At 34.6% G+C, this 27,199-nt stretch overlaps 1 protein-coding gene across 3 annotated transcripts in view; it reads right to left on the reverse strand.

The window, feature by feature from the left end:
* Positions 1–27,199, reverse strand: part of FSTL5 (follistatin like 5) — a 677,763-nt gene that overhangs the window by 201,611 nt on the left and 448,953 nt on the right. For all 3 annotated transcript variants that reach the window (XM_027116858.1, XM_027116857.1, XM_027116856.1), the window contains exon 7: positions 21,325–21,491. In XM_027116858.1, coding sequence (XP_026972659.1) covers positions 21,325–21,491 — 167 coding nt within the window. The remainder of the gene's footprint in view (positions 1–21,324; positions 21,492–27,199) is intronic.

Consider the following 27,199-nt stretch of genomic DNA (forward strand, 5'->3'; position numbering starts at 1 on the left):
TTTCCAAAGATACATCTTATTAGTAAAGAATAGCAAAATTACAAGAGATTAGAGGAAAATCAATAAAGTCATAAGTAATTTACTAAAACTGTTTTTAATGAGACCAACATCTTTGAACAGAGAACATGTGATTTTTTTTTCAAGCCCTACAGGTATACGTTTTGGTTTGAATCAGTTTATGCCAAAATTATTGAGGCGTCTGGCCCCTGGTCAGAAACCTCTGTGTGCTCTTTCAGATCTGGCCACAGGCAGTTAACTGGGCAGAGGCCTAGTAGCAGAAAGCTGCCTTCCTCACACCAGCCTTGCTGCACAGCCCATCTCTGAAGGGAGTAGCACTCAAGGCCTCTGGAAGCCCTGGCCAGCTGTGCTCTTATGCTCTCTGCATCAGGATCCCAAGCATCTGCACTAAGAGACGTCTCCATCAGGAACTACCTACAGCAGAGACTTTCCTGAGAAAGGGAAAGAAGAGGGGATGGGGGAGACACCTTTTTCCTTTCTGGCTCAGTATTAAGTTTTTTGCTCTCCTAGCTCTTACCCTTCCTTCCTTTCCTCCCCCAGGTCCATAAAACTGCAGGATCCTTTTGTTCAGCCTGTCTTAGCAGTGAGCAATCCTCCTGACCCTTGACCACTGCCATTGACTGGGGAAAAAATGGAACAATGGGACAGGCAGCCTTTTGCTAATTTAGCCTATTGCTTGCACTTTTGCACTGAGGTGACTAAAGTATTGTATATGACTTTCATTTTGGCTTTTTGTGTCAATCAGCTGCTCTGACACTGCAGCTCAGCTCAGCTCAGCTCTTGAAGTTATCTACCTTCTTTGAGCCTTTCTTACTGACAAACAAGGATAGCAATAGCTTTCCCATCATAAGCATGAGATGATATAAGTGGATTTCTTAGGATAAAACTGGTAGGATTGGCAAGCTCAAAACCATAATGATAACTGGAAACTTGAAGGATCTCCAAAGCGGTAAATAACAGTGAATCATTTTACACTTGTTATGAGTCATTTTACACTTGGGTTAGATAAGTTTTTATAGATGGATAATAAATCTTTTGTCTTTAAACTATGTCTATTTTCTATAGGATGTCACTTGAGCACTTCAAAGTCAACACATTTATGTGTAAGCTATATTCTAATTGGAGCAAGAAACCAACTCACAAGGTTCTTCTGCTTTTACCAATAGTGCTATCATTTTTGAGCTACTAAGACTCAAGCTTTTGAGTCTTATTTTGTTCCTGCTTTTTCCCTCATCTGTTGACAGAGTTGTTTCATGCGCATTTGCGAAAACAAAACAAAACAAAACAAAAAAGACACTCACCTGCTATCTACCTGTTCTCTTAATAGGAATCTGATGCAAAATGCCATGCGGCTTTATTCCCAACATTTCCATAACACATTTCCCTAATAACAAACAAGCAAGCAAAACTTAAACAAATAATTCCTTACAGGCCAAGTTAATAATTAATCAGATGTACCCTGGCATTTTTCAGTATTGATTTAGTCAGGAAAACCTCATTCCCCCCAGCACCTTATATTAAGAGGCAGAGCAGCATTGGGGTTGGTTGATTCTGTGCCTCCTGAATATTATTTGTCCATTTCTGCCTTCATAATAATATCCCTACAATTAAAGTTTCCACATATTTCTTTAAAATTATCCTGTTTCTTCTCATCCTTCAAGTCGAAATTCTGAGCTTCCTCATGAATGTTTCCATGTCCACTAATTCATCATCTGTTCTACCAAGAATGCATGTGACCCATAACACTAATTTGGTGCTTGATGCTCTTATTATACTTATTTAACAATATGACTAGTATTCACACTGCCAAGCAGCCTCCTTTGACATACACAATTACTACAGAATTTTGACTAGACAACTTTAATAACAAATTAAAACTTTTAAAGTATATCTTAATTATTTATTTAATAAGTATAGTTTCAAACTTGAACTGGTGCCTGAAAAAATTTGGTAATGAAAGCAAAATTTGGTAATAAGACATTTCAGTATATTATTCAAGTGGGAATTCAGGTAGGGAATTCCTTTTGAGCCTTGATTTATTCTATCCCGCTTGTTCTCATTTAAGGTTACCTCCAATTTAGAAATATGTTGAAGCTGTAGTTGGTTTATATAAGACTTATTTTAATGTGTGGCAAGATCACCTCCAGCTTCAACAAAAGTGACCCTGTTTAACTTTTTGACATTACATCGCACAGGCGTATTTTTAATAATGCACAGGGGTGTTTTTTAAAAATGGGGGAAACAGATTCGAGTAAATATGGTGGCAATGGTATATTTAGACATTGGTGTGTACATTTTCAAAGTCCTGAAAATTTGCATCATTTAAAGACTAATAATTTTTTTTCTAAGTAAATTACATGACCACGTATACCTTTTTTGGTTAATGTAATGTATTATTTTGACTATTCTTCTACACATTGTAGCTTGTATTTTTACCTTGAATTTGTGTCAGGAAAAATATATTTTATGTAATATTAGGAGTCTGAGATATACAAATCATTTTCCTATCAATTGTTTTGTGTTTTTAGTTATATGATGAAATTCACATATTCCTATGACATGTTCAGTGGAGTTGTTTTTTTCAGTCTTTTGAGTAAAATAATATTCAAATATAATAAGATACAATCTTTTAGCAAATGAACAAAGGAATTTAACTGAGGTCAAAAGGAATAGCTTAAATTTCCTGGGAGGGACGTAGCAATAAATCTTATTAAATTGTAACTGTTTACCTGATGTTAGTCTAAAGATGTATGTTCCCTTTAATATAATTTTTCTACAAATCTGTTAGGCAAGTTGCTGAAATGTCTTTTATTTTCCTTGTAAATAAGAAGGTTTTGAATTAGAGATATACCATGTCTTTCCAGCATCCATTCACCTAGGAAATAATAGAGTGATGACTTAAGTGTTTCTGGGTTGCAAATCTCTGTTAGGCCAGGGATTACATTAAGGTCTCTAAACATCCTAAAATAGTAAAAATATTTAAGATCCTTCCACCTTTATTCCACAAAAAAGCTATCCCTAATACCTATTTTATCACTACATTGTTTAAAAAATAGCTTCCTCTTTTATTCAGCTACAGAAAATAAAAGACACATCTTATCACATCTTATCAAATATCACACTGGCATATTAAAGAAACCTTAAATGTATGGAGCTTAAAACATAGTTGAGGAATAATTTTAAAAGGGTTAAAACACAATTCTCATACAAATATAAGGTAAGCATGAGGCAAAGTTTTATTTATCTCATTAATGAGAGAACCAGCAAGTCGGGAAAGCTAGTTCAAAGTCCATTTGAGGAGAGGAGATTTTCATAACTTGGTTCAGGCATGCTGAAATAAGTTTGTTAAGTTAAACAGAAACTGGTTAATGTCCAGTTATAAACAATTATTTTGTAGCTGTCTTTTCTACAGGAATCATTTGCATCTTCTTTGGACATATATGCAAGTTAACATGCATATTCACAGATTCTGTGCCCTAATCAGCAGTTAATGGACAAGCAAAGGTACATCCTAGAGAATTAAATAATCCTTAGGTGGGAGTGTCAGATCATACTCCAATACGACTTCAAAAGATATGTTGTCATTATATATATTTGTAATGTCACTGATACATCATCTCAAGCAATTGACTCTACAGCATTAGCCAGAAGTTGGCCCTTTAATTACCCTAAGCCAGAATAGGAGCCAAGGTCATAATATATCATCTCAACCATGTTTGTCCCAGTTTGTTTCTCTATAAAAAAATAAGTTCTTGTTCACCACATACACATGGTGGTAATCCATTGACGATTGTCTTTATTTTTGATGTGACAATATTTCTTGCCATAAGTCAAAATAAATCTTACCACTATAAACTCTAGAATTACAGATTATAAAATATCTTTCCTGCCATAAGCTCATACAGATCTGCTGACACTTTGTAAACGCTCATTGACAAAGATTTTGAAGAGGCATATTCAAATTAAATCATTAAACTTAAATATGCCATAGTGAATAGAAGTAAATAAAATAAGAGAGGGATTAATATCTTCCTTCTGAACAATAGCTGCTTTATTATTTTTAGACAAAAGTAGTAAAATTACAATGCTTTTGTTTTGGTGGGGGTTTGCGGTACGCGGGCCTCTCACTGTTGTGGCCTCTCCCGTTGCGGAGCACAGGCTCCAGACGCGCAGGCTCAGTGGCCATGGCTCACAGGCCCAGCCGCTCTGCAGCATGTGGGATCTTCCCGGACCGGGACACAACCCGTGGCCCCTGCATTGGCAGGCGGACTCTCAACCACTGCGCCACAAGGGAAGCCCTACAATGCATTTTTCCCATTGAAATACAATTTTATGAATCATGATAATGTCAGTATAAATATGTTTGAACATATATAAATTTAAGAATGTTTACTAGAGTTATCTGTTATAAATATAATTCATTTTCAGGAAGAAAAGCAGTAATTTATAAGAAATTGCAATCAACATGCTTCACTAACATAAATTGGAGTTCTCACAACTCTGCATGAAGTTCCTTCAGTGAGCAACTAAAAAAAGTTATGTTTTTATTCCCTTGTCTAGCATTTGATAGTATATTCAGTTAGGAAGAAAATATGTCTCCAACCTTCGCCAAAACTCTGCTAATTGAAGAAAAATAAAATAACAAATCCTTGAAGGAACAACAAAACTGGATGGTATTTTAGAACTTCTTTTTTCTCTTTGGTTAATCACCTCTAACAGCCTTCTTAAATTTCTCTTTCTAAAACACTGAGTACTCAGAAATGTAACTAGCTTACATGGGTACTGTTACATCCACATAAGAGAAATCTCTATAATACTGCTTATTTTAAATCAAGCTATTAGTTTTGCTTCTTGCACAAAAGGACAAAGATAAGAAAAGTGAGAATCAACAATTAACCTTAAAGTGATTGGTTGTCAGAAATCTTCCAACTATTTTGCGTTTAATTATGCAATAAGATTTTGATTTTAAACCCTATGATTTTTGGTGGTTGTGAAGCAATTATCCCACTATAATTTTCCTTACTTTTATTAAATGTAAATTTGTAGCAGTAATATCTCTCACAAGCTGGGCATTATTTAAAAGGTCAGGAATAAAGTTAACTGTAATTAGAAGGGCAATGAAAAGTCTCCTGTGAAATTAATGGTATATACTTTAGGGAGTTTACCTTTGAATGGTGCTTGCTAGTTTCTTTTGCTATAGAACTTAAAAATTTCTTAAAATTGTATAGATGTATTATTTGTTTAAATTATGTTTCAGTCTGCATATACGGACCAAAGTGAATGGAGAAAGGTAAACTACAAAGGGAACCAAAGTTATTATTGAAATTATACCATTAAAAATCAACTTAAGCATCATCCTGTATGGGTATAAATATGTTGGTTTACGTAGGTTTGTGCTGAGAAGTAAATTAGTTAATACACTTTTTAAAAATGACAACTTACAATGGTTGGTAAATATTTAGTTTTCATCAAATGTTATCTTGTGTTATATGTTATAAATGTAAGTGTACAGTCTAAAATCAAATGCAAAAACCTGGCTTTATTTGATATATTCAAGCCTTTGCTTACTCTAAAACATAACAGGGACAGTCACGTCTCTGAAGGCACCATGGTATCTCAAGCCCATGTACCCTTTCTCAAGGATACCTATCCACCACTCCTTCATCTATTGATAGCTATCATCTCAACTGCAAGACTAGTGTATTCTTAAAAGTCTTCTATGACCCTGAAAACTTAAATTTGACTTCTCTTTTCTATTATTTATATATTTGTGTACAAAATATACAAAGGTAGGGCTTCCCTGGTGGCGCAGTGGTTGAGAGTCCGCCTGCCGATGCCGGGGACACGGGTTCGTGCCCCGGTCTGGGAAGATCCCACATGCCGTGGGGCGGTTGGGCCCGTGAGCCATGGCCGCTGAACCTGCGCGTCTGGAGCCTGTGCTCCGCAACGGGAGAGGCCACAACAGTGAGAGGCCCGCGTACGGCAAAAAAAAAAAAAAACAGAAAAAAAAAAAATATATATATATATATGTATATACACAAAGGTATATATTTATGACACTGTTTCATATGCATTATTAAATTTTATGCAGTTATTTTCTTTTTTGATTCCTTCTGTGAACTTTTGAAGACTGAAATGGTATCTTTTATAGGTTTATCCTCACCATTTAGGTAAGTGCCTTGAAAAGTGTAGCAGTTAAATCAATATTTGGGGAGCAGAAAGATTAAACAATAACCAAATATGTGTTTCTCCTCATCTTTGTTTTTACCCACCTTATTGCATATGATAGGAGATTAAATTGAAACTGTAGTAAAACGTCGATCTGCTTAATGAGATATGTTATTAAAGTAATTGAATACAGAAATTGGTGAGCTGTGCTAGGTTTAAATGATTGACTGCCAATAAACATCAGTTGACTGATAATTCTTGATGTGGCTAAGTAAGTAAATAAAACCCCTAGCAAGCTTTAAATATAAAAAGCCCACAAACTCAATAGTGCAAAATTATAAATATAAGACATGTCAATATGTCTTTTGTTATTTGAGCGTTTAAGAATTATTATCTTCTTTGTCCATATAGTGCAAACATCATAACACACAGTTGAACAGGTAAAGGTCCTTGTGCTCAGAGTTCCTAGTCCAGGGAAGAAAGGCAAGAGTACTCATAGTTTTATTGTGATACAATAAGTATTGCAGTTACTGGACAAAAAACTTAAAAACAACTCAAGTTTAGGCATAATAAGTGTTCATCTGTTATAAAGGAGAAGCCGTAGTGGAAATGAGATGACAGAATAGATTTAAGATAAATAAAAAGCTAAATTCACAAGGTTTTGTGACATATTAGATTTGAGGACAAAATTGAGAGAGAAATCCAGCAGGAACTCAGTTGTTGACTACGTTTACATGGAATAGAAAACACACAAATGTTGTAGGTTTTAGGGTAGAAACATTGCCTTGAATTTTGCACATTCAAATGAAGAAAATATTACTCAGAAGAGAAATTGAAAGTAGAACTATAATTTGGAATGTATCAGCTTAAACATAGTAATTGAAGCCCTAGATTCAGAGACATAATAATGAAGAAGACATTGAAAAAACAAGCTTCATCACGTTAAGAATCTATATAGTTATTTGGCCATTGATCTTACTGAAAGGAAAAATGTCACAGTGACGTCCTGTTTCCATATTACTATTCCTCACAAATTTATTTAAATAATGTGATCTTCTATAATTTTGAAAACTGAACCTAAAATTAAAAGAAATATATATATCAAGTACTCAACAAACTGATATGTGAATATTTTTCCACTCATTCAGACATGGACATTTTACCTTTCTACATTGCTATTTGCAAGAGTAAGTTCCAAAGGAATTTGGCGAAATATATTCAAAAATATTTTCTAAATGACTGATTTTAAGATTCTTTGAGAAGTGAATTATAAACGCAGAGCTCTATTATATCAGCAGAAAAAGAGTAATTTAGGAACAATATTCTTTTTAAAGCAGCATACTGTTAGGCAATATTTATGATCACAGGCAATTTCACAAAGTTAACAATTAGTATTGAACCTGCATAACATGTTTAAGTGAAAGATGAATGCATATTGCATGTTGTATGTTTGTGGAAGAAATTCAATGTCCTCAGCCATGTCAAAACTCCCTGCTTGGGGCTTCCCTGGTGGCGCAGTGGTTGAGAGTCCGCCTGCTGATGCAGGGGACATGGGTTCGTGCCCTGGTCCAGGAAGATCCCACATGCTGCGGAGTGGCTGGGCCCATGAGCCATGGCCGCTGAGCCTGCATGTTCGGAGCCTGTGCTCCGCAACGGAAGAGGCCACAACAGTGAGAGGCCCGCGTACCGCAAAAAACAAACAAACAAACAAACAAACAAACAAAAACTCCCTGCTTGATTTGGCTTGGAAGACTTTGAATCATAAATATTCTCTGATTTCACTTGGATTTTAAGATCCACAATGGTCTCAGGCTTATATGAAAAATGAATTAGTGATAAAAAATTACATGATTAATGATGTATTATATTACAAACATTAAATGTCTACACTTTTAGTGAAGGGGGAAAAAGAAATGGATTGTTTATAGTCTAGAGAAGAAAAAAGTCAATTTCTTTCTTTTCAAATAACTAGTTTTGACGGTATTGTCTAATATGTCCCATATTAGAACACAACACTTTAGAGTTTTAAAAAGTTATAAAGAAAACTTACTAATTAAATTATTTTAATTGGTGTTATATAATTTGGGCTCTGTTATCAATGAATAGCCTGAAGGGTAAAATTGTCCCTTTCATATATATAAGGACTTTAAAAGTCATACATTTAAAGGAAAAATTTGTATTTTCACACTGCTTTAGACATTAAAATTAAGTAACAGAGTCTTTTCCATCTCTGGAGAATAAATAAGATTTAGGGATTTTACTTGTAAATTTGAAGTACAGTACATATTCTGAAATATTTTTTACCAGAATAAGGTATAATATTCCTTATTAAGCATTTAATGGCTTTTAAGAATCCAGACATATAGAGAACATTTTATTTATTATGCTTTGATATGTTATCTTCCAGTGCTAGTTTTATCAGCAGTGTACTAGAAAACCTAGCATTAAAAAAACCTACTCTAGACCAGAGTAGGTTTTTTTTTTTCTCACAACTTACTTATCTATTCTATTTTTTTTTCAGAGTAGGTTTTTTTAATGCTACACTTTAGAGTGAAGGAAGTCAGAAAGAGAAAAACAAATACCGTATGCTAACGCATATATATGGACTCTAAAAAAAAAAAATGATACGATGAACCTAGTTGCAGGGCAGGAACAAAGAGGTCGACATAGAGAATGGACTTGAGGACTTGAGGTGGGAGGAGGAAGCTGGGGCGAAGTGAGAGTAGCATCGACATATGTACACTACCGAATGTAAAATAGTTGGCTGGTGGGAAGCAGCCGCATAGCACAGGAAGATGGGCTCCGTGCTTTGCGATGACCTAGAGGGGTGGATTAGGGAGGGTGGGAGGGAGGCTCAAGAGAGACAGGATATGGGGACATGTGTATGCATACGGTTGATTTGCTTTGTTGTACAACAGAAACTAACACAGTATTGTGAAGCAATTATACTCCAGTAAAGAGCTACCAAAAAAAAAAAAAAAGAAAAACTACTAATATGACAAGCTGCCACACCAGCAATTGTATCCTGATTTGAATTAAAATGTTCATTTAAAATTTTTTATCTTCCATGATTTTTCTTTGCATGCTTTGCTTTAAATGGAGATCAACTGTACATGGTGAGAATCACTTCAAATAAATTTCAGGGATAGGACAATCTTAAGGGTGATCATAAGGAAAAATCATCAGACTGAATGCAAAAAAAGTTAGTAGAATATTTAAGGAAAGGGTTACAAAGCAAAACGATCAGAGAAATAAGTTGAAAGCTGATACAACTACAGAAGGAACTTAAATGGTATACAGAGTTGTTCAAATTTGAATTCAGAGGGATAATCATATGTAGTCAATGCAGAAAGACAGAGTGTAAGTAAAACATCTTATATCCTCTTACATGGACGTGTAAAGAGAGTTGGAGATCGTTCTCCTGGTCCTCTTTTGTAACAGAAGGCTGAGCATATGCCCAGCTAAACAACTGTATTTACCAGCCTCCCTGGTATAGTTATTGCAATTATGGCACATCAGTGACCTATAAACAGTGTGGGGCTTCCAGGAATAAGTGCCGTTCATCTTTCACCTGCTTCATACTACTGTGAGCCTGAATTATAGGTTGATAGAATATAGATTGGTGACTGGAGCTCCTATGGCCCTCTTGAATCCTGAAATGCTCTTGGAGACAAAAGCCATGCTCTTGGAATGTCAGAAAAGATAGGAGGTTGAGTTCCAAATGTCTCAAGGAGCAATCATGTCAGCTGTGGACAGTATATTTTATTAACAAATAAACTGCTGTCCATTTAATCCACTGTTTTGTCCAGCCTTCTACTAAGTGCTGGACACAATTACTAATACAGGTTAGATAGATGTAGAAAACAAAAATCCCAGAACAAATACTAAAAATGAGAGAACGAAAGGAATCTACAAAGCCCGGGATTTCATTTCACATGAACTTTCAGCATTTCAAACATTTCATATCAGTGATATAAGCCACAGTAACATTTTTAGGAGAGTAGCCTAATGCCATATTCAAACCAATTTGAGTTTCATGTAAATAGAGTGCCAGACTTAACAAATAAAATATGACACCCAACTAAAGTTGAATTTCAGAGAGGCGAGAATGATTTTTATATAAGTATATCCCATGCAACATTTGGTACATACAGTAAATACTGATTTATCATATATCTGAAATTCAAATTAACCTGGAAGTTCTGCATTTTATCTAACAAGCCTACCTATAAAGTTGTTGAAATTTATAGTAATATTTATTACATTACATTATTTTCAAAGAAATAATATTTTCATGGGGCTTTGTTATTCAACATGATCAACAATATCATATCGAATCAAGCTACTCAGTGATATGAAAATAGCGTGTATTTTATTGAGCACTTGTTATATGTCCTTGAATTTTGTAATAATCCCTTCTTTGTAGATGAAGAGACAGAAGCTTAAGCTTCGATCAGTACATTGTGAACATACAACTAATAAGTAGCAAAACTAGGACTGGAATCTAGGTTGGTATGACATAATTTTTTTTTTTTGCGGTACGCGGGCCTCTCACTGTTGTGGCCTCTCCCGTTGTGGAGCACAGGCTCCGGATGCGCAGGCTCAGCGGCCATGGCTTACGGGCCCAGCCGCTCCGCGGCATGTGGGATCCTCCCGGACCGGGGAACGAACCCGCGTCCCCTGCATCGGCAGGCGGACTCTCAACCACTGCGCCACCAGGGAAGCCCTGGAATATCTTTAAAGCAGGGACTACTACAAGATTGCTAATATGGAGATATAACAGCATGATCTTAAAGCTTCATTGAATAGGAAAAATCTTCCAATTTCAGAGGCTATAATTGGATAAAATTTTGTTCTGGCAGTTTCTGCAAGTTTTCACACTCCCTTATTGCTGTATGTAACTTACATTGATTCACATTCTTTCAGGCAGGTTGGGTGTGTCTGTGCTCCATGAAACATATATTAGAAGGAAGAGAAGGAGAGACCAAAAAACAAAGAACCTGGTTCAACTGAACATTTACAATGTATTTCATCGAGTGTTATCAGCTGTAAAATACTTTATCTCATCAGCTCTCACACAAAAATGAGTTCATTTTATTGGTATACTCAATTCACAGATAAGGAAGCTGTGGCACAGGGAGGTTAAATAAGTCACTTGAGGGCACATCACTCCCAAGAGACTTTATATTAATTGGAATCCAGATAGTCTGAATCCCCAGCCCATGCTGCAAACCTCTGTATAATCCTTCCTCCAGTAGTTTCTGTGGTGTCCTTTTTAATCATTTGGTGTAAAACAGAAGACAGGCAAAATGAAAGTCTTCAAACATCAATTGATCATGAATCAATCTCACACAAAACAGCAGAGTATAACACATCTATTTGTAATATATAGGAGACAGAATTATTTGGGGTACATTTTACAAAAGGCAGCAGCTACAGAGCTTCTCACTTACATGCAATGGTTTAGCTCATGATGTAGAGTAAATCAGGCCGTGTAAACATCCCAGGTGTACCACTTAATAGCTTACTAACCTGCAGTGAACAACTCTCTTAGCATAAATCCCCACATGTGTAAATGGGGACTTATTTCTTGCTTCATGGAGTTGTTTTTAGGGTTAATGAGATAATGAGGTTATAAGAACTAATATGAATATATCCTATTAAATAAACAAAATTATCTTTGCAATGCATGGGAAGGGGATTCAAAGTGTACTCACAGGACTTCTTCACCTGAGAATAGGAGTAAGTGGATATAAAAGGTGAGGGATAATTATGCTTTTTTAAAAAATACGTCTATATTATTTTAATCTTTTGCAATCAGAAGGTATTCATGTATTGAATAGGTAAATAAATACTAAATTTTATCTTATCTATATTAAGTAATCAGAAAGAATATTGAAAATTGTTACTGATTCCCTTTGACTTAAAAAGCACTTAACTTTACACAATTTAATAGACATTAAACCCACTTTTGTGAAAACAGACAATATACTAACAGGGTACAAAAACTGACTCATATCTGAATTTTTGAAAGTCTTCTTTGCTTATAAACAAAGCAAAATGTATTTTACTATAGTAAGATTATCTTGATCTTTCAACATGTCATAAATCCATATAGAACAATTAAAAATACATTTTAAGGAGACATAATAACAGATATTTCTTAACATTAAATTCAAAATATAATTAGACAACATTCATAGTGGCCAACAATAGGACATATTTTTCTAGTTTTAAGCAGGAAAGGGGTTTAATAAAGATACTAGGAAGGTCATAGAATAAGCAGGATACCAGCATGTCAGCTTAGGGAATGAGAAGCCAGAAAAGGTGCACAAGCCACATACTGAGACTGGCCAACTGGAAACCCTGCTGAAGCTGAACACTGACCAACTGCAGAGCTTTTGTCACTGATGTCCTTGAAAGTGGGATCCTGCTGCCACAACACTCACCAGGAAGGATGGGCGGAGAGAGTGGATTCTGAAAAGCACCTGCATTCCCCTGTTCTTGCTTATAAAAGGAAATCTTTCTCAGCATCCTCTTTATTAGAGCCTTATTCACATATCGGCTTCCTAACTGGGAGAAGGTGGATTAAGTAAGATTTTGGCTTCCACCTTGGGGTTAGCAAAAATCAAAGCATTGCTAGAATATCCAAAGAGGTGTTCAAAAGGTGTTGGGTGACCAAAAATCACATCAGATGTCCACCAGAGACAGTGCTGAATATATGTATATAATATATAGTTTATTTATATGCTGAAGTCTTTATTTTAGCAGACTTTAAGCAGAAATAAATATAAGGAAAAACACCAGTGAGATTTTATAACTGTTTTATTTCACATTTTAGTTATACTGGTAAATGCAATTCAATGTATTCAGATAATTTGACAGGTGATGGCATAGCACTTAATGAAAACACCAGAAGCATATTGGGAAGTTGAATAAATATCCCTGTTTTCAAAGACATCTTTGGATATTCCGTGGAGCTTTATTTGAAAGGCTGGTAGTTCTGTGTAACTATAGATTATGAACGCTTGTTTAACTCAATTAAGTATGCCTTGAAATGAAACTGAAACTTTCTCAATATTGGAAATGTGATTTTTTTAAGTTCTCAATATTTATCTGCTCTATGAAATGTATCCAAAATACCTTCATCCAGTAAAAGTTAATTTATCGATGCCAGAATTCATCTAACATTTACATATATTTTAGAGCTCTAACTTACTTATAATCCTTTTTTTCTGGAAATTTCAAGATTCTAGAACAGTCAAGAATAAGAAAGTAAGCAAAATAATTTACATGATCCATGCACAAGAATATGTCCACTTTTGCAAGTTGTCCACAGACTATAGCTCTGTGAATATCATCATATGACTTACATAGTACGTACTCCCCCTTATTCTTGAAACAATTCAAATGAGCTTATGTTCAGGTATTCAAACCAAAGCATCATAGAGTACATAGGCTTCTTTAAAATAACAGTGGTAAGCTTCATAGTAAGGATGAAAATAGAAAATAAAAGATAAAATGCAGAAAGTGGTTTAAGATGGTGGCATAGAACTTACCTCTCCCCACAAGCATACTAATTCTATAGTTACAGATTGATCAGTTCCCTGTGAAAAACAGCTGAAATCTAGCTGAAAAGCTTCTCCACAGCAAAGGACCACCTCGAGATGGTAGAAGAGGCAGAGACAGTCTCCCACAAATGTCACACACCCAGTGCAGAAACCCCCAAGCAGGAGGAAACTCACAATTATAAACTTCACCCTGAGGACGGAAGGGTTCGAGCCCCATCTCAGACACTCCCAACCTGGGAACCTGCACTGGAGAGATGAGCCCCCAAAAGTCCAGCTTTGAAAACCAGTGGGGCTTATGTTCAGGTGACCCAAAAGGTTCTGGGGAATGGAGAGTCTGTTTTCAAAGGCCTCATGTACAGACTCACTTACACCAGGACCCAGTGCAAAAACACCAATTTGAAAAATGCCTAGAAGACATGTGAAGGAGATTTACTAGCTAATCGTAAAGTGCCTCCTGGGGCACAGGAGTCTGTTGGGGCTTCCTCTGGGGATGGAGGCAGTAGTGGGTGTCATTTTTGCTCTCTCACTCCAACTTGGTAGAGCCAGCACTGGTGGGCACCAGGTTCTGTACTCCCTCTATCTTGCTAGTGCTGGCTGGCTTGCCCCACCTAGATACTCTCCCAAAACCTTACTGAAGGCAATGATCTCATGCCACCCCTGAGCCTGATGTGGCCCTGCTGCAGGCAGTGGGCTTACCCCAGCCCTGCCCCCTCTAAAGTCCCACTGAAGTTTGTGGCTTTGTCCCACCCACAAACTCTCCTGTGACCCTGCTGAAGCTGGCTGCTGACTTCAACCCCAGGCTCCTCTGTGGCCCCACTGAAGCCAGCGGACACACACAGTCCACACAGTGGACACCCCTTGAGCACCAGGCTTGGGTGGCCAAGGGAGCCTATATTTCTGGCCCCCACAGGACTGAAACAATTGGAGGGACAGATTTTGGCAGGTTACAACCCCCAGGTCACAACACAGACACCCTCAGACTTTCCATGACAAAGGTCTCTTTACCTGTCCTGGAGCTTGAGGGACAGGCTTGAGGGGGCAGGCTTCAGGATTACCAGACATGTAGAGGCTGCAAAGGAGCTCTCAGGGAATGTAGGCTGGGGATGCCATCTTTGTGCTCTCCTTTGGCCTTGCTACAGCTCACTGGTACTTTCCAGAAAGGACCTTATATACTTATCTGGAGCCCTAGTTTTCTCAACTCTCTCCAAGGGAAAATCTTCAAATCACCTAATCTGGAGGCCAGCAGGGGTTATGAGGTAGTCCCACAGGACTGTATATATTTGCATATTTTAAAAGCTGCTACCTGAGTGTCTAGTTTTCAATTAGCCTAAAACTAGCAGCTGACAAAGATCCCTTCATGTGAAACACTGACAAGGCTTGGCATGACCTCAACAACTGAACCTATCAAGAATAAGTTGGGCTGATAAGACAGCCACAAAGGTTCTAGAGACAACCAGAGGTAGGGCAAAGTTGAACAGTAACATTGCCTACACAGGGCTATACCTTCAAGACTAGGAGAGGTCGAGGTTTCACCCAATCCATAGAAACAAATAAAATAAAGAGAAACAAGAACATGAGAAAACAAAGGAAAATGTTCCAAACAAAAGAGCAAGATAAAATCCCAGAAAAAAAGAAAAAACTTAAAAATAGAGATTAATAATTTACCTGATAAAGAGCTAGAAGTAACTGTCCCTGAACATGGCAGAAGAGTGGATGAACACAGTGAGAATTTCAACAGACATAAAAAATATAGGAAACTACTAAATAGAAGTCACAGAGCTGAAGAATACAAGAACTGAACTAAAAATACACTAGAAGAATTCAAAAGTGTACTTGATGAGGCAAAGAACAACTCAGCGACCTGAAAGCCAGAACAGTGGAACTCACCCAAACAGAGCAGAAAAAGAAAAAAGAATTAAAAAAATAAAAATAGCTTAAGGCATCTATGGGATAACATCAAGCAGAATAACATTCAGATTATAGGGTTCCCAGAAATAGAAGATTTAAAGAAAAGGGCAGAAAATGTATTTCAGGAAATAATGGCTGAAATCTTCCATAACCTGGGGAAGAAAACAGACATCCAGATCCAGGAAGCACAGAGAGTTCCAAAAAAGATGAACTCAAAAAGATCCACACCAAGCACATTATAATTAAAATGTCAAAAGATAAAGGAGACAATTTTAAAAGCATCAAGAAAAAAACTACATTTTACATATGAGAAAAACCCTCTAAAATATCAGCTGCCTTCTTAACAGAAATTTTATAGGCCAGAAGGAAGTGGCATGATATAGTCAAGGTGCTTAAAGTGAAAACCAAAAAGAATCTAACTAAGAAGACTCTACTTAGCATAGTTATCATGTTATCATTCACAATTAAATTGAAGTAGAGGTCAAAAGTTTTCCAGACGAGCAAAAGCTGAAGGAGTTAATCGTCTCCAAACCAGCCTTATGAGAACTATTAAAGGGACTTCTTTAAGCTGAAAATAAAAGGCACTAACTAGCAGTAAGAAAATATAAAGGGGAAAAAATCTCACTGGCAAAGGCAAATATATAGTAAGTATAATGGACTAACCACTTATAAAGCTAGTATAAGTTTAAAGACAAAAGTAGTATAATTATTAACTATAACTATTATAATTAGGTAAGAAACATGCAAAATAAAACAATGTAAAATATTACATCAAAAATATAAAACATGGGGGGTGCATAAAAATGTAGATTTTTAAAAATGTGTTCAAATTTGAGTTGCTTTAAACTTAGACTCCATACCGGCTCTTATATGTGAACCTCACAGTAACAACAAAGCAAAAACTTATAGTAGATAGACAAAAGACAAAGAGACAAGAATCTAAACATAACACTGAAGAACATCATCAGACCACAAGGAAAGAGAGCAAGAGAAGAAGAAAATAACAAAAAGGAACTGTAAAAATGGCCAAAAAAACAAGTCGCAAAATGGCAATAAGTATACACCTATTAATAATGACTTTAAAGAAAGTGGACTAAATAAACTAATCAAAAGATACTGAGTGACTTAATGGATTAAAAAAACCCAAAAAACAAGAACCATCTATATACTGCCAGCAAGAGACTCATTTCAGATCTAAAGATACACACAGACTGAAAGTGAAAGGATAGAAAAGACATCCCATGCAAATGAAAACAAAAAGAGAGCTGGTGTAGCTATACTCATATCAGACAAAACAGACTTTAAAACAAAGACTGTAATAAAAGACAAAGAAAGGCATTACATTATGATAAAGGGGTCAATCCAACTGGAAGATATAATACTTGTAAATATGTAATCACCCAACAAAGGAGCACCTAAATATATAAAGCAAATATTAACAGACTTAAAGGGAGAAATTGACAGCACTGAAATAATAGTAGGGAGATTTCATATCTCACTTACATCAACGGACAGATCATCCAGAAATAAATCAATAGGAAAACAATGGACTTAAAAATACATTATAGTAGTTGAACTTAATAGATATATAAGGAACAATCAATCCAAAATCAACAGAATACACATTCTTCTCAAGTGCACATGGAATTTTCTCCAGGGTAGATCACATATTAGGCCAGAAAACAGGCCTCAATAAATTTAAATAGATTGAAATCATATCAAGCATCTTTTGTGACCACAATAGCATAAAACTAGAAATCAATCACAAGAAGGAAACTAAAAGAGTTACAAATACATAAGATTAAACAACATAATACTGAACAGCCAATTTGTCGGAGAAATCAAACAAATACCTGGAGACAAATGAAAATAGAAATGCAACATTCCAAAATTTATGAGATGTAGGAAAGTCAATTCTAAGAGGGAAGTTGAGTGATATAGGCCTACCTCAAGAAACAAAAATCTGAAATAAACAGTCCATTCTTAAAAGTAAAAGAACTGGAAAAAAAGGACAAACAAACTCCAAAGTTATTAGAAGGAAGGAAACAATAAAGATCAGAGCAGAAATAAACAATATAGACACTAAAAATTTAAAAAATGGAAAAGATCAGTGAAACTAAGGGTTGTTTTTTGGAAAAGATAAATGAAATCAACAAACCTTTAGCTAGACTCACTTAGGGAAAAAAAGAGAAAGAGTTCAAATGAATAAAATTATAAATGAAAGGGGAGTTGTTACAACTGATACCAGAGATATACAAAGGATCATAAAATACTACTATAAATAATGATACAACTAACAAATTGGACAACGTAGAAGACATGGATAAATTCCTAGAGACATACAAGATGAAAACAAACATAAAATCTCTCAATGAAGTGAGTATAGAGCAAATATATCTCAACACAATCAAGGCCATATGTGACAAACCTACAGCTAACATCATACTCAACAGTGAAATGCTAAAATCTTTTCCTCCAAAGTCAGAAATAAGATAAGCATGCCCACTCTAGCCTCCTTTTCTCAACAAACGATTGGAAATACCAGCCACAGCAACTAGGTAAGAAAAAGAAACAAAAGGAATCCAAATTGGAAAGGAAGAAGTAAAACTGCCACTATTTGTAGATCACCTGATACTATATATAGAAAACCATATAGACTCCACTGAAAACCTGTTAGAACTAATAAATGAATTCAGTAAAGTTGCAGGATACAAAATCAATATACAGAAATCTGTTGCCTTTATATACACTAATAATAAAATATCAAAAAGAGAAATTAAGAAGAACCCAATTTACAATTGCTTCAAAAAGAATAAAAAAATTATACTTAGGAATAAATTTAACCAAGGAGGTAAAAGACCTGTACACTGAGAACTATAAGATACTGAACTTAAAGAAGGCATGTATAAATAGAAGGATATTTTATGTTTACTGATTGGAAGAATTAATGTTAAAATGACCATACTACTCAAGGCATCTATAGATTGAATGCAATTTCTATCAAAATACCAATAGCATTTTTCACAGAAATAGAACAAATAATTCTAAGATTAGTTTGGAACCACAAAGACCTTGAATAGCCTAATTGCTCTTGAGAAAGAAAAATAATTCTGGAGGCATCATGCTCCCTGATTTCAAACTATACTACAAAGTTATAGTAATAAAAACAATATGGTTTTGGCATAAAAACAGACACACAGATCAATGGAAAAGAATAGAGAGCCCAGAAATAAACCCATGCATATGTTGTCAATTCACTTATAACAAGGAACCAAGAATATGCAATAGGGGAAGGAGAGTCCCTTACATAAATTGTGTTGGGAAAATTGGACAGCCACATACAAAAGAATGAAATTAGACCACTATCTTATACCATACATAAAAATAAACTCAAAATTGATTAAGGACTTGTATATGAAACCTGAAAACATAAAAACTCCTAGAAGAAAACATAGGTGGTAATCTTCTTGATCTCAGTCTTGTCGGGGACTCTTTGGCTCTTACCCCAAAAGCAAGGCAACAAAAGCAAAAATAAACAAGTGAGACTACATCAAACTAAAATGCTTCTGGAGAGCAAAGGATACCATCTGCAAAATAAAAAGACAACCTACTGAATGGGAGAAAATATTTGCAAACCATATGTCTGGTAAGGAGTTAATATCAAAAATGTATAAATACTTCAAGCATGTCAATAGCAAAACAACAAACAATCAGTTCAAAAACATGGGCAGAGGATCTAAGTAGGCATTTTTCCTAAGAAGACATACAGATGGACAACAGGCACATAAAAAGATGTTCAACATCACTAACTATCAGAGAAATGCAGATCAAAACCACAGTAAGATATCACCTCACACCTGTTAGAATGACAGTTATCAAAAAGACAGGAAATAATAAATGCTGGATAGGATGTAGAGAAAAGGGAACCCCTGTGCACTGTCAGTAGGAATGTCAGTTGTTGCAGCCACTATGGACAACAGTATGGAGATTCCTCATAAAATGAAAAATAAAACTACCATATGACCCAGCTATTCCACTTCTGTGTATTTATCCTAAGAACATGAAAGCACTAATTCTAAAAGATATATGTGCTCCTATGTTTATTATAGCATTATTTACAATAGTCAAGATATGGAAGCAAAGTATGTCCCCATCCATGGATGAACAGATAAAGAAGACGTGCTATATATATACAGTGGAAAGCTGCTCAGCAAAATAAAAAGAAGGAAATGTTGCCATGTTCGATACCAGACCAGAGGGTGTTATGTTCAATGGAATAAATCAGACAATTTCACTTGTATATGGAGTATAAAAACAAAACAAAAGAACAAACCCAACAAAACAAAACTCATAGATACAGAGGACAGATTGGCAGTTATCAGATTGGAAAGGGTAAAGAGGTTGGGGAAATGGGTGAAGGGGGTCAATTGTACGGTAATTGATGGTAACTAGACTTATTGTGGTAATTGCTTGTAGCGTATACAAAGATTGATTTTGTTTATGTTTTACGGCTGAAACAAATATAATATTATATACCGTTTTTACCTCAATTTTTTAAAATGCATAAATGTAGACACAACAACCCATAATGCAAACCTAAGATGATTTTGTTGAGGGTCATACGTCTCAAAGAATCTTGAATGCTCCTGAAATTATAGCTGTTCTATGGCACAATGTTCTTGATATCTTGGAGAATTAAAAATTATTCTACGTATACTCTGAGGAAATTTCCCAGATGTAAGCAAATTTAGAAAACTTTTAATAGAAGTAAAAAAATCTAAAATGGAGAAATTTTCTTTTTTGAAGCATTCAAGGACACTAACAAGAATATTAGTAAAATGTAACAAATAAGAGTGACTCTCTTGGGCTTGTGTTTTGGGGGTTCTTTATGAAGCAGCAAAGAATAAGTGGATAGGTGACGGCTTTCTTGAGTGAGAGTAAAGAATATCTAAAATTTATATGCAAAGACATTATAGAACCCCAAGATCACTAAGGTAAAGGATTCTCCCACCTCATTTCCACAGACAACCCATAACATACGATTTTTACTTCTTTTCATTATCCAAGATGATGTTCACTTCTTCATGCTCATTTTCAACAGAAAGCATGGAAGGAAGAAATTAATTCCCTGGAGTTTGTTCAGCCTTTGTTTCACCTTTTGGGCTGTACACTCTTTGAGTTTAGATTCTGATTCTCTAGGAATAAACCTGAGTGATGAACATGTTCCTTCATTCCAGAAAAATAAATCATTTATTTGTTTTATTAATATTTATTGTTTGTAATACATTATGAAGTATTTGAAGCAAAAACTTCCTTTACCCACCTTAACACTTCATAAGCTATAGGGTGTTGCTCAACTGTAATAGCAAATACGTAGAGATTCATTGTTGGTAATTATAGAAATTCTTAGAGCCAGACCTTCATGGTTTAAGTTTCTGTGATCCCACCAACACAATGGTATATAACCTGCTTACCACGCTTAAACAAGTGATTTGGATGAACTATTAGTGCCTCCCAGACAGTAGAATGGATATGAAAATGCTCCAATAATTCTCTTCAATTCTACATCTTATTTCATTAAGCTCCTCAGACTTCACAAAGTCTAGAGTATATCATGTGAAATACACAAATTATACACAACCTCTATTTATGTACTCACATTGATGTCTTCCAAATCTAAGTTGTTTAGAATAATATTGTTGCGTTTCCAGATGATCGGAGGTCTGAGTTCTCCCTGAATGGCACAGCTCAGAACTGTGCTCTGTCCCACAGTTGCTGCTGTGATGCTTAGTTTCTGATCTTCAGGCAGACTCAGCTGGATAACCTCTGTAAAGATAGTATCAGGAATGTTGATGAGCATGTAGTTTTGTAAAGTTAATTAGTATAAAGTTTCTGAATACAAGTAATTAAGGCTTTTAATTTGTATAAGATGGAAAAAGCTTGTGATGAAATGAAAAAAAAGTAAATTGTTTCCAATAAAAGGTCAGAATGACATTTCAATTTAATTGATTGACAGGCATCCTCATGAGGCAAAGCACTATTAAACGTGAAATGAATATCAGAAGTAGAGTTATAATAAGCCTGGCAGATTGCACCCAGAAGAGAGAAATTATTTAACTGCCAAATCAACATGTAGTGTGTCATTGGCATCATTGGCATTGAAATAAAAATGATGTTGTTTATTCACTGATAGATTTATATTGTGGGTGAGGTGAGATCATTGCTGGCTGGCTTCAGCGAACACTAGCATAGCTGAATGGGTAAAATGCCATCACTATGCTGGGAACAAAAACTGACTCTAAAGGAATAAGATTTATTTGAGAAGTTGAGGGAGGAAAAACTGAAGTTCATCAACTAAACAGCAAATTCCTGAAATTCTGTCAGCTGCCTTTATCAGACAGTGTGGGTCCAGTACAGTTCTTTCCTTATTCTTAAATTTTAAAGTTAAATATATTTTTAAATAACCATTAAACACATTTCTCCTAGTAATGATGCCACAGCAGGAAATATACTTTGTGACCTGGATCCTCTTTCCTGTTTCCAGACAGTCCTAACCAATCTTGGGAATGAATCATGACATTTATATGATTGTCCATGGTCACCAGAGATGCCTGGGATAATCCCATCAGTCTTTATCCATGTGACAACTGCCCTTTAGTTTTCAACTGACACTCGCTGACACACTATTGTTTCTATATTATGTTGAAGTCTTGCCTTGTGACTTTGCTCAGTCTCAGCCAGGTGAGAAATACCAAAATCACTATTCTTACTGAAATTTCCATGTGGGTGGGGAGACCATAATTGTCCTTTGTTCCTTTGTTGTGGTTGATGATATTTTTCATGATGGAGGGGTTGACTGTCCAAAGTGGTGGCTTTTAATTTGCAATAAATATGATCAGGTACAATCAGAGCTGTATCCTCCACAAACCCCTCTTCTTCCCTTTCATCATTTGACCTTCTTTTTCTCTCTTTCTGAATCCTATCTTCCTCTTAAGGAGGAAGAGAAATGCTAATCAAATGATTTTTATAGACTATAACTGTTCAACAAAAAGTTCTTTGAATTTTTGGTACCGCCACAAACTGTAATGTCAAAAAATGGTACAATTCTTTGTCTCAGAAGGCCGGGATTGAACATATAATCCCTACATGCACTTGTTAAGTGTTGATGTTCCACACCATTATCTGATAAAAATAAGCAGAAGGAGATTGACCCTGTTATACAGGATCTTGTCTTTAAAAGCCAAGTTATTTAAGTCATCATTGGTTTGTGTTGTCAAAGAGTGGGGTAGGCAATCTTTTGAAATTTCAAAATCCTATGAGAGAGACTCAGTTCAATGTATTCTTTTGATTTTACATCACTAAGAGAAATAATAGAAATGGGGAACAAACATCTTGGTCAGTCTTTTGTCTTGACAGTTTAATTTTTCCTAATGACATTTCCATATTCACATTGTATTTCAATGTTTCCTGAGTAATAAGACCACAGGGAATGTGTTCAATCTTCTTTTCTTTAATACCCACTCTGTTATACATATTTATATAAAATTACTAAAAGAAAATATACTTGACCAATTAGGCATAGGAAATTTTTGAAATTTGCAGACACAGTGTTTTTTATGTCTTTTTCTTTAATATTACAAACTTACGGGAAGAGAGAAAACTATAAAAGTAATAACATCATGTAGGGTATCAAATAAGAATTATTAACAATTTCCATTAACATTCCTGAATTTCAGCTTCTGTTTCCTCATAAAATCACATACAAGATAATAAGGCATCTATTCTAAAAAATGGTATGTTAGCATTGGCTATTCTGACATTTAGAAATACAATTGGTACTAAGTCACCTTGAAATGTTTTCACTAACCTTCTGCATCTGGTATTAGGTCCCAGGCCTTTTAGATTAGTTGTGCTTTTGGTAGTTATACATTACAATGCTAATTAGATAATATGAACATCTTAGAATAAATGCTGAGATTTGGCATAACATTATGTGGGACATCCTTGTAAAATGGACATCCTTTGAGAGGATGCTTAATTAGAAGTAAGAATTACTATTCACCCGGGAAATATTAACATGCATAGTAAAAACTTATACGTTAATTTGGAGGTTACATTTTTAAATGATTTTTTAAATTATCTTAGTAATACATGTTATTAAATAATATGTATTTCAAAAAGTCTATAGAATTCTTTCCTGCATGCTTCACCTTTTCTTTAATGTATTATATCGAGCTACATCTACAAAACCAATTACGTTTACCTGTTATTCTTCAAAATCAAGTGGTCATTTTCTCAAATAAATTTAGCTGTAAGATTTCTTTTACTTACAGAACTGTCGTGCTCATCTTGACTAGTCTTTCTGATAGTTATTACCAGACTAAGATTTAGTCTCACAAAATCACAAATGTTAAACATTTTTATTCTATATTCTAATGTCATTCAATATGCTTTAATGGATTAAATGTTTATAAAACATGTCACATTTATAAATTTCAGAGAGAAATGGTGATTATTTCTAGAGATACATTAACAACCCGAAACAACAGCTATGAATTAACCTGTAAACTAATTTAAAACTGCATTTAAGATGTAAGATCAGTTGAATCTGAGCATTTGTGTACATTTGAGTGATCATAGTTGTTAGTTTAGAAATAAGAGTTTCAAAGAAAAGTATTGAAATTTAATTCATTATCAATTATCATTAATATACAATTTTGTAGGTATACATTAAAGGTAACATATTTTATTCTATAGCACTCTATTCACAAACATCATATGCTAGTTATGTACAGACAAGTAACAGTTATGTGCAGCAAATAACATCTATCATTTTAGTACTCTATCTCTTTAGCTCCAGTGATACTGCACATTTGAAGGTCTAAGTAAAAACATGTATCATATGACATCAAGAGTCATCTAATGTCCTGACCAAACGTAAAAGCATATAGGTTAGACATAACAGATATTGCTGGGATTTTTGAAACATGTCAGTACTTCTTTTGACCTATAAATTATTCCTCTTATTGGAGGTCCTCTCAAGTATTCAAGGCAAGAAATCAGAGCTCTAGTTGTGGTGCTTCCTTTGATCTTGTATTATGAAGACTATTAATGTCATTTCCAGACCAGCTTCTTTTGTTTGCTCACCTGGGAAAGCTAAGAGGCAAATAATTTTTTTTTTTCCTGTGGATCCCTTTCTGCACTTTCTCACCTTCACAACTTGGCTTAGAGGAATATAAAGAGTTTGTTTTCAAAGAAATGAAAAATTGTATTCTCCTCTAGCAGAATCTGAAGTTGGAGAGACAAGTGTAGTTGAATAAAATTTCAAACACTGCACATCAGTATTTATGAAGCATTTATTCCAGTAGTAACTAGGTGGTGGAAATAGCAATAAAAAGTTTGATAAAAATAGTATGTAAATTTAAAATAGAACAGAAAGGGAACAAAATATTTTGAATATTTGTGAAACTCCACTTTATAAAAGAAGATGATTTCAGTAAATTTGTTTGAAAATCAGTTCTGTAAAATCATAAGAAGAAAATAATGTATCATAAACAGAATTCTGTTCTTCTAAATGCCTACATCTTTTCAAGTTCCAAAGTACATACTTATGTTGAATATTTTATTTAATTTATTTAAATACTAGTCTCATAATCTTGTTGATCTGATCATACTTACAATTTCTGTTTTAGGAATGATACCTAGAAGAAATTTTATCAGTGATATTTTCAAATAGCGTTTATGTTCCCTTCTCTACTCCACTAAAATGAATTACTAATTAAAAGCAGATAATAATTAAAATAAAAAGAAATACATCACAATAAAAGACACTTAGGAATGCTAGAAGGAATAAATTAATTATTCTCGTAATAAGAACATCACAATTACTTAATGACAAGCTCTTTAACTAACTGGGAAATTATGATGGTGTCTTCCGTCAAGAAATAGGTGATATCCAAATAAATGTTACGTCTGAACTAAGTTAGACACACCACTATATACACTAACTTATTATGATAAAATGTCTAGAGTTTTTATGCTAATTGCTTATCTGTAAACTATTATATGCTTATATCATAATATGTATTAAAATAAAACAAAATAAATTAAAAAGAGATTTAGAAACTTCTTCAATAACGATGCAGTAGATAATTTGGACTAACTCTTCCACTGAAGAAATAAAACAACAGCAAAGGATAAATAACCCTGGATTAAATACACATAATATATTTTAAAGAATAAATGAAAGAGATAGTCTTTCTCATTCTTATCTATGAAAGAGACAAGAAGACAATAAGGAATTTCCCAGCCTATGTCCTGAAAAGAATTGTAATTTAGAGAGATGGGATTGCACCTGGAGTCACATTGCTTTGGCAATTTTTCCACCTTAAGAAAATGACTGATCAGCGTAAATGTCCTATATGGCTTCTTATTCCTAGAGACATGGGATAGATGGGATAGGTACAGTACTGGACTACCTCCCTCTCTGTGCCAGGACTTTAAAGCACCTCACTCTGCAAGTGAATGTGTGGACTGCAGGCTATTTTTGTCTGGGTGTCTCATAAAACATAAAGCCTTCCTCTCTATAATAAGATAACATCATCCTAGTTCATCTAATTATTGTTATAAAAAATTTTTAAATAAAATATCCAGTACACAATGAAGGATAATATAGAAAACAAAGAGAGACAACAGCATTAAGAGAATGAGGAGAAATAACATACAACCATAACAAAGTCACCAGGATTGTAAAATTTAGGTTTATGAAAATAAAATCAGCTTAGAAATTCTAAAAAAGAACTTAAATATATAATCTATGAAAATTATAAGTTTATGAAAGAGTTATATAAGTAGAAAATATGATAACTGAAATTAAGATTAAATTGATGTCATTAAGAACAGATTAGACACAGTACAAAAGAGAATTAGTAAACTGAAAAAGAAATATTATGGAATAAAAAGCAGAAGAAAAAGATTTAAATATGCAGTTAAGGTTAACAAAAATAGGTTTATGTGAAACCCAGAAGAAGGAAACAAAGAAAATTGGGCAGAGGCCATATTTGAAGAAATAGTAGTTAAGAATTTTCCATTAGTGTTGAAAGACACCAATCTATAAGTTTAAGATTATTAAATGTCAAGCAAAGAAAATGAAAAGCTACAATAACCCACATCTAGACACTTAGTAGTGAAATTGAAGAAAATCAAAGACAGAGCAATCTTAAAATTATGTAAATGAAAAAATACAGATTGCATTTACAGTAAGGAGAGTTAAGCAACTGATATAATGAGCAAAAATAGGAACAAAAAGCTACTGGGATTATATTTTATGTGATGAAACAAAGTAAAGTCAATCTTACAATTTTATACACATACATAAAAATTAAAATAAGTATATTTTAAAAAAACAGTAAGAAAATTCATCTCTAGTAACTCGTCTTAAGATAAATTCCGAAGGATGTTCTTCAGGCAAAAGGAAAATGATCTCAGATGGAAGCTTAAAGATGCAAAAAGGAAAGGAGAGAAAAAAATGTGTT

Source organism: Aethalodelphis obliquidens, unplaced genomic scaffold, assembly GCF_003676395.1.
Source record: "Aethalodelphis obliquidens isolate GAN/ISIS:26980383/991018 unplaced genomic scaffold, ASM367639v1 scaffold17, whole genome shotgun sequence".
In the NCBI taxonomy this organism is placed as follows: Eukaryota; Metazoa; Chordata; class Mammalia; order Artiodactyla; family Delphinidae; genus Aethalodelphis; species Aethalodelphis obliquidens.